The 17345-nt window shown below is 41.0% G+C and overlaps 1 protein-coding gene and 1 pseudogene across 1 annotated transcript; one reads left to right on the top strand and one right to left on the bottom strand.

Annotated features, from left to right (window-relative positions):
* The first annotated feature begins 6590 nt into the window (after nt 1-6590).
* Nucleotides 6591-10296, top strand: LOC108902343 (D-beta-hydroxybutyrate dehydrogenase, mitochondrial). The gene is made up of 5 exons (XM_018704198.2): nt 6591-6850; nt 7256-7366; nt 7538-7679; nt 7797-7949; nt 9005-10296. The coding sequence occupies exons 1-5, from the start codon at nt 6638-6640 to the stop codon at nt 9469-9471; spliced, it is 1086 nt and encodes a 361-aa protein (XP_018559714.1). The 5' UTR covers nt 6591-6637; the 3' UTR covers nt 9472-10296.
* Nucleotides 10297-10504: 208 nt separating this feature from the next.
* LOC108902342 (cytoplasmic protein NCK1-like) lies at nt 10505-15593 on the bottom strand (annotated as a pseudogene).
* Between the last annotated feature and the right edge of the window lie 1752 nt (nt 15594-17345).

The raw sequence follows: 17345 nt of genomic DNA, 5'->3' as shown, positions 1-17345 counted from the left end.
TATAATGACATTTTTTGACCATTTTTCAATGCTTTACTATACTGTGACGCCATACTATACTATGACATTTTTTGACACCATATTATACTATGACATTTTTTGACAATTTTTCAACGCTTTACTATACTATGACATTTTTTGACGCCATATTATACTATGACATTTTTTGACACCATATTATACTATGACATTTTTTTGACGGCATACTATACTATGACATTTTTTGCCAGTTTTTGAAGGCATACTAAACTATGACATTTTTGACCATTTTTCAACGCTTTACTATACTGACATATGACATTTTTTTGATGCCATACTATACTATTACATTTTTTTGACACCATATTATACTATGACATTTTTTCATGGTTTTATGTCTGTTTTGAATTACCTGGAGGCCTCTGTCCTGGTCTCAAAGAACTTCTTCATTGTACGAAGACACTCTATGATCGTGGACTATGTCTCTGTGATCGCGGACAATGTCTCTGAGATTATGGACAAAGTCTCTGTGATCATGGCCACTGTCTTTGCGACCGTGGACGATGTCTCTGAGATCATAGACGGCGTCTCTGTGATCATCGACAATGTCTCCATGATCGCGGGCAGTGCCGTCAAATCGGTGACCCCCGTCTCCGCCGATTCTATCGCAAGGTCTCTACGAAGCATGGGACAATGTCTCTGATCATGGACAACGTCTCTCTCGTCTTTGACAAGGTCGCTGCGGTCGTGGACAATGTCTCTGATCGAGGACGATGTCTCCCTCATCCTCAACAATGTCTCTCCGATCATGGACCATGTCTCTGCGATCGTGGACGATGTCGTGGACGAAGTGGTGACACCTGGAGGAAATCACAGAGGAAAATTCAAAGGAAAATGATCAATACACTACTACCTATTACTCATCAACAGTTTCATCATGAAAACACAGAGAAATATTCAACATTACAGCTGAACCACAACATGTAACAAACAATAGAGGGCTTTTTCAGAAAATGAACAGATGACTGTCATCACCTCCTGAAGAACCAGCAACAACAAATATTTAAGAAAAAGTAAAAAGTAAATTGTAAAAAATAAATTGTGTGTCTATCAACTAATCACTGAAGCAATCGTATGTCACTGTGAACTGCACAACAATAATAAACACTACCAGTTAAGTCAATTTTAGAATGCAGGATTTTAACTTGTGTTGTTTCTTATACTTCAGTAAAAAATCGGAGTATTTCTTCCACCACAGATGGTCACATACAGAATCATTATTTCAACCTTCTTCTTATGAACACATATTTAAAATGTCTTCATTTTGTGTTGTTTTCATTTAATGAATAAGAACCAAATTTACAAAGGTCTTAACAGCAGCTTATGTGAAAACTTTTAAGTAACTAAGTGTAAAACTGGTCGTTATAAACTGTAAAGATATTTTTTCAAATCACCCTCTGACCAGCAATTAAAGTGAACACACTAATGAACAAATCACTCCAATATTATATTTGTAGACTTGATATTGTTTTGCAGTGTAGCCTAATGTGCCTAGCACATACACATAATTAAGAATTTCTGATCATGAACAATCAAACTGAAGTTAAGATATTTATCAGTCCCACTTTGACTGATCCTTAACAATAACAGTTAACACTTTTGACACCTTAATATAATGTGACATTTTACATATAGATTACTTTTACTGTTACCTCTAATATTAGAGTACTTTTACCATTACGTATTACTTTTCTTATTACATATTACTCCTAAATTTACAGATAACTTTTACTGCTACATGTAGTAATAGATTACTTTAACTATTACATCTTACTTCTGATATTTCTAATTATATTTTACATTACTTCTATTAATACTAATTATTTCTACATTATCTTTATACTACAGATTACTTCTATTATTACACTTTTCTGATACACTGAATACTGAACATAAACAGTTTAATGTCAATGCTCTGTGTTGGACAGTTGATGTAAAGGTGTCTGTGAATTACCTGGAGGCCTCTGTCCTGGTCTCAAAGAACTTTTCATTGTACAAAGACGCTCTATGATCGTGGACTACGTCTCTGTGATCGCGGACAATGTCTCTGAGATTATGGACAAAGTCTCTGTGATCATGGCCACTGTCTTTGCAACCGTGGACGATGTCTCTGAGATCATAGACGGCGTCTCTGTGATCATCGACAATGTCTCCATGATCGCGGGCAGTGCCGTCAAATCGGTGACCCCCGTCTCCGCCGATTCTATCGCAAGGTCTCTACGAAGCATGGGACAATGTCTCTGATCATGGACAACGTCTCTCTCGTCTTTGACAAGGTCGCTGCGGTCGTGGACAATGTCTCTGATCGAGGACGATGTCTCCCTCATCCTCAACAATGTCTCTCCGATCATGGACCATGTCTCTGCGATCGTGGACGATGTCGTGGACGAAGTGGTGACACCTGGAGGTAATCACAGAGGAAAATTCAAAGGAAAATGATCAATACACTACTACCTATTACTCATCAACAGTTTCATCATGAAAACACAGAGAAATATTCAACATTACAGCTGAACCACAACATGTAACAAACAATAGAGGGCTTTTTCAGAAAATGAACAGATGACTGTCATCACCTCCTGAAGAACCAGCAACAACAAATATTTAAGAAAAAGTAAAAAGTAAATTGTAAAAAATAAATTGTGCGTCTATCAACTAATCACTGAAGCAATCGTATGTCACTGTGAACTGCACAACAATAATAAACACTACCAGTTAAGTCAATTTTAGAATGCAGGATTTTAACTTGTGTTGTTTCTTATACTTCAGTAAAAAATCGGAGTATTTCTTCCACCACAGATGGTCACATACAGAATCATTATTTCAACCTTCTTCTTATGAACACATATTTAAAATGTCTTCATTTTGTGTTGTTTTCATTTAATGAATAAGAACCAAATTTACAAAGGTCTTAACAGCAGCTTATGTGAAAACTTTTAAGTAACTAAGTGTAAAACTGGTCGTTATAAACTGTAAAGATATTTTTTCAAATCACCCTCTGACCAGCAATTAAAGTGAACACACTAATGAACAAATCACTCCAATATTATATTTGTAGACTTGATATTGTTTTGCAGTGTAGCCTAATGTGCCTAGCACATACACATAATTAAGAATTTCTGATCATGTACAATCAAACTGAAGTTAAGATATTTATCAGTCCCACTTTGACTGATCCTTAACAATAACGGTTAACACTTTTGACACCTTAATATAATGTGACATTTTACATATAGATTACTTTTACTGTTACCTCTAATATTAGAGTACTTTTACCATTACGTATTACTTTTCTTATTACATATTACTCCTAAATTTACAGATAACTTTTACTGCTACATGTAGTAATAGATTACTTTAACTATTACATCTTACTTCTGATATTTCTAATTATATTTTACATTACTTCTATTAATACTAATTATTTCTACATTATCTTTATACTACAGATTACTTCTATTATTACACTTTTCTGATACACTGAATACTGAACATAAACAGTTTAATGTCAATGCTCTGTGTTGGACAGTTGATGTAAAGGTGTCTGTGAATTACCTGGAGGCCTCTGTCCTGGTCTCAAAGAACTTTTCATTGTACAAAGACGCTCTATGATCGTGGACTACGTCTCTGTGATCGCGGACAATGTCTCTGAGATTATGGACAAAGTCTCTGTGATCATGGCCACTGTCTTTGCGACCGTGGACGATGTCTCTGAGATCATAGACGGCGTCTCTGTGATCATCGACAATGTCTCCATGATCGCGGGCAGTGCCGTCAAATCGGTGACCCCCGTCTCCGCCGATTCTATCGCAAGGTCTCTACGAAGCATGGGACAATGTCTCTGATCATGGACAACGTCTCTCTCGTCTTTGACAAGGTCGCTGCGGTCGTGGACAATGTCTCTGATCGAGGACGATGTCTCCCTCATCCTCAACAATGTCTCTCCGATCATGGACCATGTCTCTGCGATCGTGGACGATGTCGTGGACGAAGTGGTGACACCTGGAGGAAATCACAGAGGAAAATTCAAAGGAAAATGATCAATACACTACTACCTATTACTCATCAACAGTTTCATCATGAAAACACAGAGAAATATTCAACATTACAGCTGAACCACAACATGTAAGAAAATCACGGCACACCCAAATAATAGACTGATTCTAAATAATTCAGTTCAAAGTCACTAAACTATCCGATTTCAAAGAAACTAAAACTAAATAAAGCATTAGGAATCTCTACATGTTCATTTAAGCAATATTAACCGAGAGGGTGTGCTTTAACGTCATTTTAGCACGACCGTATCGCTGAAGTGTATAACTATTACCAACAAAGTAAAATATATAATCAAAATCTGTTCGTGTTGAGGAGCAATTTGCTCTCAAAATTAAAAGGTTTTGGCGAGTGTTTTTCCCGTTTCCATGGGTTCTGACTAATAACTGGAACACAATCAGTCATGTCAGTGGACTCCTGTGTGTAATGGAACCGGGTTTACCACTACGGCAAAAAAAAATAAAAAATCAGACCCTTTGTAAGGACCTAGCAACAGAAATTACAAACACTGTGAACAAATGATCTGTTAAGGAGTAAAACTTGCTACAAGTGCGCGGACAAAGCACCCAGCAAAACGCTTTGTCACCAGCCAGCGCGTGATTTTAACGTTACAAAGTAGCCGAAGGAAACAGTTAGCTACAGAAACACAGCCACGTATGTTACGTTACCTTTGTCTCACCTTTGGCTCATCAAACTGTCGTTTTTGACGGCATTTTTTCGGTCAGTTTCTTGCAGTTTCATGCATTGAACGTGTTAGCGTCTTGCGGTGCATTGAGCGGTCGCACGTGTGAACGCATGACGTGTCAGACGTTCTAATTTGGGTGCTACCACTTCATCGGTTTCTGAGGGGAATCCTGCATATGTCCACAGTCACTGCAAGAGAGAAAACAATCCTCCACTCAGTCTACCTTGTGCGAATTTAGGTATAATCAATATCTATTGAATAATATTGATTTGTGATGAGATTCATTTTTGTAATCTACCGGTTGCTTGCACTGATAATATATCATACTTGACATATTCATTTAATGTTATGTATTCGCCTAAATGCCCACTAGATGGCGGTATTAGAGCAGAAAGCAGCATGCCTTAACGTCTCTCATATATACTAATAATTAAAATTATTCAAATTTAAAAAATCTCAGTTGATTCCTCATATTTTTACATTGTTCTTTGGGGAATGAATGGATTACAGGCATTTGGACAATTCCATGTAAATCCTCTAAAAGATAATATTTTTCTCATTAATTCATGCTTTTTACTCATGGGGAAAAAGGGACTATTATGAGCCTTGCTTGGCTTTTGCTGACCAGTCCAGCCTGGTCAGTCTAACTGACTGGCCTTCCTACCATCTTAAGTGTCTTAACCTACTTGACCAGCTGGGCTTTGCTGGTCAGTCTAGCCAGTCAACTAGCCAGTCGGCTTGATTGACAGAAACCAGCTTAGTCTGGCTGGATGACCAGCCATACCAATATGGCCAACTGTACTGCCAAACCAGCAAGATCAGCCTGACCAGCTTGTCCAGCCTGGTAAACCAGGTAAAGTAGCCTAACACCAGCTAAAACCAGCAACCATCTTAATATGCTGTTGTCGCAGAGTCGTTATAGCTCTCAAAGCAGCTCTAACACTGCAACAGCTCCTCTCCCAAGATGGGCAACAGCACGATAATTGTGCATACTCTCAGTGAGTTTGCTCAGTCAGTCAGGTGCAAAACATATATTAAAGCGTTGTTTGTAAATGTGTTTTAAAATGAGGCAGCTCATTCTATTACCTGGTAAGTACATATGTGTGTGTGTGTGTGTGTGTGTGTGTGTGTGTGTGGGTGGGTGGGTGTGTGTGTGTGTGTGTGTGTGTGTGTGTGTGTGTGTGTGTGTGTGTGTGTGTGTGTGTGTGTGTGTAATATAATGTGTGTTTGTCTTCTGAGTGGAAGTACTTCAACTTGACTGAGCTGCCTTATTTTGTACAACTTCAAACAGAAACATAACTTAAATGTGAAATGTCCTCAAACCCATGGTGTGTGCGGCAAGAGGAGTCACTCCTGGCTTTTTCCGGTTTCGCTTCAATCCCATTCACAGCCTGACCGATTCGATCTTGTGTGTGGGAGATCTGTGGAAGTAAAAAAAAAAGGCTAATAATAATAACGCCTGTTTGTGTCCATAATCTCTCCACAAAAGGGTTTTATTTTACATCAGAAGCAAACCCCTTAAGCGTGATGGTTGGTTGTGGTTTAGGTTAGGTTAGCCTACATGTATTTTTGTGACAGGCGACCGTTAAAAGCTAGTTCAGCCAATAGAAAGAACAGTGTAATGGGGCTGAGTTAGCTGTCCATTATGGCAATAACACATTCATAAACAGCACCCGAGCGCGTACAGGGTATCTAAGGGTTATTTTCAAATAACATACTTTCAAAACCGAATTTGCCACTTTCCGTGAATTTGAACGCAGCCCAGGGAATTCTGGCTATCTGATACGGGGGCGTGCCGTGACCCCGCGGTGGGTGATGTAGACCGCTTCGCCAGGAAAGTAAACACTCCATTCCGTCAAGATGGCCCCGCTCTCCGTGTTCCGAGTGGCACTTCTCGTGTCATTTTCAGTATTCCTGACAGTCGTGTTGGGTTTTGGACTACCTGCTCTACTAAACGCGGTTATGAGGATGTTGGGATTACCGGAGACGAGCGTTACCGAGTGCATAGTTGTGCTGTATCTAGGTTTTGTGTTGTATGTTGCGACGCCCCGAATTCCTAGAGGTTTGGTGGAGGTAATGGTACAACATGGACTGTTTTGAACACCAACGTGAATTGTCGCTCTTTATATAATGCTATGACACAATCAACAGGAACACAAATATCACGCAGATTCTTAAGTTGAAAATTTAATAACACTAATTAACTTTACTAACAAGAAATCCTACAGTTAGACTTAGAGGAAATACGATATTGTTACACTGGATAACGCTATTCTCGTGTATTAATAGTATAGATTCTGCTGTCAGTAGTGAAATGCTTTTTTGCAAAAGTTTAATTTGAATGACATTCTTATTAACATTTCTACACTTATCTGTTTAGTATATAAAATTGCTGCAGGCATTATGTAAGCTCTTCCACTCTGCTCTTGTATATGTTCATGTGACTCAAGCCTTTCTGTGTTTTGTCCCTCTCTGCAGGTGAAGGGGAAAGCTGTGTTCATCACAGGCTGTGACAGCGGATTTGGCAATGCACTCGCCAAACATCTGCACAGGCTGGGCTTCACTGTCTTTGCTGGATGTCTTCTGAAGGTATGGATTAAACATGCATTCACGTGCCATTTCATACACACTCACACATTTAGCTAGGTGTACCCAGTAAACTAGCAGCAGATCAGGAGGCTTGTATAGTTCCCTGTTTTTTGAGGTTGTTGACATTCAGTATTAACATGAGTTGTTGTAACTGACCTGTCGTCCCTGCAGGATAAAAGTGGAGAGGGTGCAAAGGAGCTGGAGGAATTTCATTCAGATCGCATGAGGGTAGTCCAGCTGGATGTCTGCAGTGAGGAGCAGGTGAACCAGGCCGTGGAATATATCAAAGACAACCTGGAGGACTCTGAAAGAGGTAAACAGCAGTACTGCATCGGCTTCTGTCTTCACTAACATAGATTAAAAAAAGATAAATGTGCACTCATTCACAGACTTAATCCTCTGTGACTTACTATCACTGTTTATGACCCAGGTCTGTGGGCAGTGGTGAACAATGCTGGTGTGTCGACGTTTGGAGAAGTAGAGTTTACGTCCATGGACACCTACAAGCAGGTGTCAGAGGTCAACCTGTGGGGGACCATCAGGGTCACCAAAGCTGTTCTGCCACTAATCCGCAGGGCCAGAGGTCAGCAGCTGGAAAATCACACTTTTTTACACATTATCAACTTGTGACATATAAACATCATATAAGTTAAATAGTGTCCAAAATGCCAAAATGCTAAAATCTTAAAGGGACAAGCACCTTGGATTTTACTTTATTTCTTTCCCTAAGTTTCTTTATGATGGATTAGAAACATTGTTAGAATTCCTATTTGAAAGAAAACGGTGCAGCCAACCTTTAAGTTGTGTCCCATGATATGAGGAATGCTAACAATGCAAACAAGCCTGACATTTAAAGACAAATTAAAGCCTTCCCCAGAATGTGAAAAGAAACATTTAATATTCATATTGTATACTATATCGTAATAACTTCATTTGTGTAGCACTTTTCTTTGTATAATAACAAAGTGCTTCAACAAGAAGCATACAGTAAATTAAAAATTCAGTGAAAAGTAAAATTAAATGTTGAATAAAAAGTAATTAATTCATGTAAAATCCAGACTAAAATGTGTGCATTTAAATGACATTTAAATACATTTTTAATACATTTCTAGAAGTGCTGGTGGCTGTGACTGCTAGTTACGCCACAGTTTAGGAGCAATAATAACCTGAGAGATAGTTTAAAAGTGGTGGAGAAAGCAAATAGAAAGCTTGAATGCTTGCTATTCAGAATATGCAAATGTCAAACAAGTTTTCTTGGGGAAAGCTTATCAGTGGCCAACAGAGCTGCAGTGTGGTAGGGCACTGCTTTTATTAAGCTGGTAATAAGTGACTCATCCAGAAACAGTGATGTAGTCATTTTTTGCTTAGCTGAGCAGAGCTTCAGGCCAAGCTCCTGTTAAGAATGTCTCTAAAGACTGTTGAACTATGGACCTGGAGGTTTAGCAGGCACTGAGTAAAAGCTGCACTTAAGGCCTTTTATTTCATTTTACATTAGAGCTGCATTAACTGTAAATGAACCATCAGATAATATTTACATGATGCAACATTTGTTTTTAAAGTGGATATCCCTAGAGCATTGGTTGAAGCAGAGTATAAAATCTTGAGTTCATTTCTGATGCCCTGTACCTCTGACTGCAGGCCGAGTTGTGAACCTGGCCAGCATGTATGGGAGGATGGGAAATGTCATGCGGTCCCCTTACTGTGTATCTAAATATGGCGTGGAAGCTTTTTCTGACTGCCTGCGCTATGAGATGAAAACCTGGGGAGTCAAAGTGTCTATAATCGAACCGGGGAACTTCATCGTGGCCACCGGCATCCTGACCCGTGACATCGTGGCCACCACGGCCAACAAGCTGTGGAACGAGGCGTCCCCGAACGTGAAGGAGGATTACGGGAAAGCCCACTTCGAGCACCACATGGCTCTGATGCGCTCTTACTGCAACAGCGGACAAAAGGAGGTGGCCCCTGTTTTGGATGACATCACAGACGCCATCATGTCCAAGCATCCTTACACGCGATACAACCCTATGGAGCCACACTGGTGGATCAGAGAGCAGGTGATGACCCACCTGCCCGGTGCCATAAGCGACTTGCTCTATTTTTAAAGAGAAGTTGTTCCAGTGTTAGCTCTCTCCGTTTCATACTCAGATCACTGATAGCAGCATATACTTTCAACTCTATAGCGCTACGCAGATCTACAGACTCACCCTGAAGAGGGGTCTCTGCTATGTATTCCTCAGCACTTGAAATCATTCACTGATCAAGCCTTAAAACTTAACGGTTTTTTAAAACTGTAAGTAAATTATTGCACTTTGCTTTTTGTACATCTTAAGAAAACCACAACTTTATCTATACAGATATATTCCGTGATAAGTAGTAACTACTTTGTGTTGGATATCAGCAGGGCTGTGAAATACTTGTATCTATAAACACTGCATCTTTATTGCTTGCTGTGGTATTATCTTACAAAAAAAATGTGCGTTTTTTTTCCATATAGCTTTTGTTTTTTTTCCTGTTACTTGTAATTTTTTTTGCCTCATGGGAATCATGTGGGGCCCCACTGGCATGAGGACCAAAGCTGGTAGAGCTCAAGAGAAGGCTCCTGCTGTTCTGTTGTGACTGTGGCCGGAACAAACCAAGGTCAGCTACTGTAAGGCTGTGGTGAGATTTGGCTCGACTTACCCCAAAGTTACGCAACGACAACACAAGCCCACTTTGTCTCGCATGGTCTGTTAGATCCTGCGTGCTACTTCGACAGTGGGGTTGATTGATGTGATTAATGGGTACACTTGAACAAAAAGGTTTACCCCACCCTCCCCTGGTGAATAAGTATTTTGTATATAGAATGAATAGAGCATTTTATTTTGACAATATTGTAATCACAGTATCATTTTTCAAAAATGATTTCAAATAAAGTGACCAAAATGTGACCAAGTTTTGTTGAAAGTCTCATTTGTGATTGGCCTGGGTGGTGCCAGCAACTCTAACAATACAAAAGGCCACCAGGTGGCGCACAAGCATCATGCAAACCTACCACTGCTGTTTCCATGCATGAATCATCTGCTGTCTATCAGAGAATGTTAATGTCCCAATTTAAGCTGCATTATAATCACATTGTAGCAAAAATTGAGACAGACATTATCATTTTTATGTTGTTTATTACGTCTTTTGAACACTCTAATAAACTCTTCTAAATTATTACACCTGAAGACGATCTCCCCTCCATAAAAACAGTATTAAGAGCATGACATTAAATTTTTTCACAGCACTGCCTTTTATCATTCCACAGCATGGATCTGTTTTCTTCACTCTCTCTCATACAGAACAAAGCTTTGTGAGACAAAGAACACCATAGAAATGTAAGCAGCACAAAAGCACCAAAGTTAAGAAACATGCGCCATTTGTTCTGAATATTATCAAGACATCGACCTTTTAAGATTCAAGATTATCTCAGGCTTGTTTGGCAGTCAAGGAACAAAAATAGCTCCGGCTGCGCTGTAGTTCTCGATCGTGAAAAATAGTTTGATAAACAATCTCTTGATAATATCTGTCACAACTGACTCTGATGTCTTTTTTAAGCAGATTTAAAACCATTTCTGTACAGCTACAAGGCTCTGCTCATGCGGCCTTCATTGTTGTAAAATGAAAAAGATCCCAGTTTATAACAATATCTATGTAGGGAGATACTGTAATTCTGTATTTGTATATCAAGTAACACATTTAAGTATTGAGGATGTTTTTTTCTTTTTTACATATTTAAGTGGCTAAACTGCAAAAGTGAATGTCTTACACTAGTCTTATATGAAATACATACAGACATAAAAAAAAACTATCTCCTTGGAAACCATGACAGTTTCTTCACAACCAACAATATGTGATACCGTTACTTGAGGTGCTCATAAATGAGATTCAGGTCATGATTACATCACACCTGGGGTTATGTTTCTGAATGAACATCAGCACATATTTTTTTAATATACTGTACATGTAGGCATTCACTGTTCATTTAAGAAGTTATGCTCGATGAGATCAGCTACGGTAAGGTCACTTGAAACTACACACAATATCAACTAATGGACATTTTAATGCGTGACAACAAAATGTTAGACGATGACATTTGCAGCCTACATCAACAAAGCGAGCACTAAATGAGGAAATACCCTTCCCTATGAGGATGTTTTCAGACACCCCCCTGACACATCGCTCACTAATCAGACTCAACTGATGCACATGCAAAGCTTTAACCAAATAGCACACAGTGGTGACAAGTGGGAAGAACGGGAGAAGGGGGGAAAAAAGGGGGACGCTAAACCTTTGGTTGACAGAAAGCTGTGAAGGCACATTAAAATCTCCGCCTAAATCCTTCAAACTGGGGCACATGGCGTTGGCGTTTGTCACTTTAATGCTGCGTAATGTTGCAGATTCTGTAGAAATAGAAGTCAGGGAGGAAATTTCACAAAAAAAGTGGGGATGCTGACAGCAGTTCATTAGTGCTGCGGGCAAACACTATCTTGCACAAAGTGTCAGCAACATGGCACCAATACAACAGCCAGGGATTGGGTGCAATAAATGACATGTAACAGGATTCCTGTAACCCAAATACTTATCTGGTGCCTGGTAACGCAGCCAGATACAGACACTAAAGTGGAAAAACAGGCACGGATATCCTATACACGTTGAAATGATGCTAATATGTGAAACTGAAATAGGTCCTAATAGATTTAGGACCTAAAATCAACAGAAATCACTCAGAAATAATCTAGTGATTTATAATCTGTTCAATCCCGACAGAAGCTTTCATCTTGGAATGTTGTTTTACCTAATAAATAAACAGTTTCACTTGTATAAAGTGGTGTCATTACAGTTGAATTAAGATTTTGACCAGTGCTATGGATGGACCAGAGCTTGTTAAACCAACATAAATCAAATTTGAAAGGTAATTGTTTCTGTTTATAATTCATCTTTTGCAGCTCCAAAGCAGAGAAAACACACCCCATCGTCACACAGCTCTTGTATGAATAGCTCTGTCAATCACCTGGGGAATGGAGAGAGGGAAAAAAAAAAGGGTTCACACCCATGTTTTGTGCTCTGTGTGGCATGACTGGCTTTTTTTTTTTTTTATACGCTTCGATTGACTAGACCATAAAAGCCCTTCCATAATACTCCCATCCAAAATCTTTTATTCTCAGCTATGATACATCAGCGTTGGCCTCTATTAATTCTCCCCGCCCAAATATGACTGGGAGCGGTATTCCAGATACTCTTATCCAGTGGAACAGATTCTCTAAGTCTCCTCCCTAGATCCTAATTCACTGCTTTTGTTTTTTTTAAGGTTCATTTTTCCATTCCTTCTCTGTGAAATCCCTCTTCCACTCTCTCTCTCTCTCTCTCCCTGAGCTCAAGTCCAACTGGCCACAGCTGGAGAACTCATCATCACAGGCATCGTGATCGTGATCATCATCATCGTCGTCGTCGTCGTCTCTCTGTAGCCCACTGCCGGAGCGGCTCCCTGCCAATACCACTGCCGCTCTGATGGCAGGCACTGGTGCTAACTGCCCCTCAACTTCCACTCAAACACTACTTGGTGCATTTTCCACTCGACAAACACCCATTCACTAAGGACCTATACTGTAAATATAAACCATGTGTAGTGCTGAAAGCATGTATTCCAACTTGACACTGACCATACACTGGGGAAAAACAAGCTGCGTTCCCCAAACTAAGAAACTCTACAAACACTTAAACTTACTCTTATACATTAGTCCTGGAAAAAAAAACCCAGATATCAAAGAAAACATCAAAGCATTTAAACCAGTTTGCTTTTCTTCCAGCAGTACTTCGCCATAAGGAATTGTTTTCTGAAAATCCTTTGTGCCTGCTTAAGGAAGAGGGCGTCTCCTAGCTTGATGTATACGCTCTGCAACCACACAAACACGACCCCTGGGCGACCTCTTTTTTTTTTAACTCCTCCATTCCCTCCAGTGATCACTAATTCAGGAGCAGTGACATCATCCTCTGGACTGCCTGGACTAGCCCCCTCCAACCCACTTCCCCCCACCCCCACCCAAATCCCCCCTCATCTCCGGAGAGATGTCCCCTTTGGCAACGCTGGGAGGTTGCATCAGCTGTCAGTCACACTCTGGCAGGGTGTGTGGGGGGTGGGGGTGGGGGTCTGCTCTGCACAGAGGAAGTCTCCTCACTATTAAGGAAAATACTTCTTGACTCTTCACGTGACCCTCAGACAGTGAAGGTGGGAGGACACTGTTCTGTCTGCATGCCTCAGCTTTGTAACATTCACATGATATGGATACAGCAATATGTGAGACAAGCAGTTCTGTAGCACAAACAAAAAAAGAAAGTTGAATTATCTAGTTTGATCTTGCGTGAGAAGAAGAGGAATCTTCACATCACACACAGATGCAGTGTGATATTCCAATCTCTACAACCATTATCCTAATAGACTTGTATCAATAAATATGTTTTGGTCACTTAATTGTTTATTCATGATTAGCATTTAGCAGAAGTTGTGGATTAGTGCGTCCACAACCATAAAGAAGGAGTTAAGACAGACAACACAAAAATGAGTTGAAATGTAGACCTCTCTAGGATAGTTTCTGAATTTGCTAATATCTGAAAAAAAAATGCCTCATATGGTTGGTTGTGGTGTATTGGGTATAGGTAAAAAAAAATCATCACATTTTAAAAAGAAACTGTTAAAAGATTATATATTATCAACAAAAACAAAAAAGGTAACTAAATGCAACTCTAATAGATATCGAGGTGGAAATAACATGGCATTGCCTATGACCTAACACATCTGGATAATTTAAAATAGGCGACCAAGAGGTCTGTAGTCAACTCTCCGGAGTCCATAGTCTTTTTGCCCCCCCCATTCCTGCAAGTCTCTCCCATGCTTTTGCTTCCATACCTCCTCTTGGAATGCTCACAAATCGGGCATTTAAGTCCTGATGATGTGTTAAGTCCTCAGGCTTGGAGTTTAAATGTTAGTGTGTGTTCTGGCGGTAAGTATCTGTATGTGTGTATATATATATATATATATATATATATATATATATATATATATATATATATATATGGATGCAGTTAACAATGTGTATGTATGTGAGTGTGTGTGTGTGTGTGTGTGTTTGTGTGTGCAACAGAGAGGGATCAGGAGGCAGCCAAGGCCTTGATCAGGTACAGTTTGTCTCCCAGCTCACTGGTGAAGATGGGGGCTTTTTTGTAGTGTTCAACAAGCTCTTCCATAGAGTTGAACTTGCGCTGTCCAATGCAGTAAAGGTTTTCCTTCAGCTGCACTTTGAAATGCTTGTTCTTGCTCTGCGCCTTCAGGGAGATGGAGAAGTCGTTTGGCTGTGAAAAAAAGGAAAAAGTTGTTCAGACAGTGTTTCAGAGCAGCTACAGGAAACAGATTGAATCAGTGGCTGTTGCATGGGCAGGTGTAGGCTACTGACCGATGACTCGCTGTCTCGGATGAGGAAGTCTCCCTCTGCGCCTCTCTGGTTGAGCGCCACCTCTGCCTGGTGGCGTGTCACCTTTCCGTAGTACCACTCCTTCCCGCGAAGCGCCACTGCCTGAAGGCGAGATGTAGTCACAGTCAGGTGTGGGTGGCCCAGCAAGCCCCGCTGCGGGTTTATGGGAGGTGGAGTCCAGCACAGTGACGTAGTTCTTAGGCACCAAGCCCAGCTGTCCATCCGCTTTGCGACACTTCCACCACTCCGGGTCGTTCTCTGGGCTTCTCCACGACCTCCATCACCTCACCCTTCTCAAAGTTCAGCTCCTCGTCGTGCCCGAGCTGAAGGGGTTAGAGCGCCTGAACTGTGTGCAGCACCCTGTTCCGTTCGTGGTGCTGTTCACCACAGCTGCCAGCTTCTCTGTTAGCGATCCCACCGGGTCGCTGAGCCACCCATTCCCCCTCCCCCCGCCGTCCCATCCACGTCCTCCGTCACATAGTTGGATGGAAACCAGCCCGATCGTCCCGTTGTAGCTGCCGGCGCCACCAGCTCGTCGCTGCACTTCTCCATCACCACCACCCGTGTGCCTTTTACCAGAGTCAGCTCGTCCTCACGCTCAGCTGTGTAGCTAAACTTGACCAGAGCAGGCAGGTTGAGGTCGTACAGCCGTTCACCGTTATCTGCATACATGTCTGTGTCAGCGTTCGATGCTGTGTCTCTCATCCCCCCTTTTCTGCTCTTCACCTTCCCAATTCCTAGACAAAAAAAAGAATAAAAAATCAAGGAAAGGTTTAAGAGTTTACAGATGTAGCATAATCATCATCATCTACACTGAAATTAAGTCCAGTGAATAAGGTCAGAAACTTAATTACAAGGCACCTGACATTTTGAATCAGCACAGACAGGCCTTTGGGCTTTTTTGTGTAAATTGAAACCTAAAAGTCATCGTTTTACTAAAACACAAGTCCCCAGAATTCCAATTTTGACATGCTTCCACTCATGTGGAACCAAGTCTCGACAGAAAAAACAAAACCCCACCGGTAAAGAAAAAAAAAGACCTCTGAAAATTTAAGGGAGGAGGCAAAAACTCCCAGACAAATACCAGCCAGCGATAATAAGCATTTGTGCTGAAATACAGGGAGGGTGGGTAAGCAGGGCTAAATATCATTCCTTTTCCACATTACGGTGCCCTAACCCCCACATTCCAAATCCAAATACATTCTTAGGGATTAGGCCTAGGTGCTCAGGAAACAAAAAAATAATGGCTGGAAAAAAATCTGAGTGGGATGAAAACTTGTTTTGGCATGAGCCTACAAATCCTGTTGAAACTGAAAAAAAAGAAAAGTGTACTCAACATTGAAATTAATTACAAACTACACTTGCCCTGAACTGTGTGGGCAAAACAGTTCAGTCACATTTCATTGTGGCTAATCACATTGCACTAATCACCTGCGGCCTTGCTTGTACTGCAGCGGGATACAAGACTCCATCCCATTTCTGCCAACACTCTTTCTAGCTCTCATTCCTCCCCTCTGTCTGTTCAAACTCTCCACTCCCCCATCGCCCCACTGAGCTGACCGTTTGCCTTCCAGTGTAATGTGGTGACGATTAAGAGCACACTTATCAAGACTTTATCAGCTGTGATTTAGCAAAGAAACACTTTTTCCTTTGACCACAAGGTGAATTTTATCATACATGCAGTCAACTCTTGGCAAAGTGTAAGACATGCACTCAGTGGCACCATCTCTAAACTGAAGGGGGGATTACCAGGCCCTCTGGCCTTTTCCTGGGTTATGGAGCACTGAGGCCGGGCTTTGGCAGGCCTGTGGTCATCGTCTTACTGGTCAAGAATTTCCACTTGGCAGCCTGGCATGCCAACAATTGTATGAAACACATGCGTGGCTACCAGAGGACGCAGTGGTGAGCTCACGCCTTCTTCCTCCTTTCCAAGAGGCCAGAAAGCAGCTCTAATACTCACAGCCTGAGCTATCTGTACATTACTTTCTTCTGTGGAAACAAGGAAAGCAACAGTCAACCATTTTGCTAGATCTTGCAAAGCTGATGCGATATTACTGTTATCACTGCAAGCCTAAGGGTTACTGAGGATGCAGGAAAACCAGACTGAAGCTGAGACCAGACACTGATACCAGACGTGGTAAGCACAGCAAAGTAGTGATTCCATTTCTGATTACGTTTGCAAGGCTGTTGGTTGAAATAATCAAAAGTCGCTGGGTTGAAATTATACATGAAGGCAGGGTGTAGTCCTCACCGTGTGTGTGTGTGTGTGTGTGTTGTTTGTTTTCTGGCATGTAACGTGACACAACGCCAAACTGAATCTGTTTTACCACAGACAGATTGTTACTGAAAGGTGTCCGTGACTCAAGGAGTGCAGACAAATTTCATGGTAGCGCCGAGCGTCAACGTCAAATTGCTTCCAGGTAGACCCTGTTATTAGTCACAACACTGTACATAACTACAGGCTCCAGGCGGGGTTTAAGAGCTGATGT

Source organism: Lates calcarifer, unplaced genomic scaffold (assembly GCF_001640805.2).
Source record: "Lates calcarifer isolate ASB-BC8 unplaced genomic scaffold, TLL_Latcal_v3 _unitig_480_quiver_1794, whole genome shotgun sequence".
Lineage (NCBI taxonomy): Eukaryota > Metazoa > Chordata > Actinopteri > Centropomidae > Lates > Lates calcarifer.
This window is presented reverse-complemented; position numbering and strand designations above follow the sequence as displayed.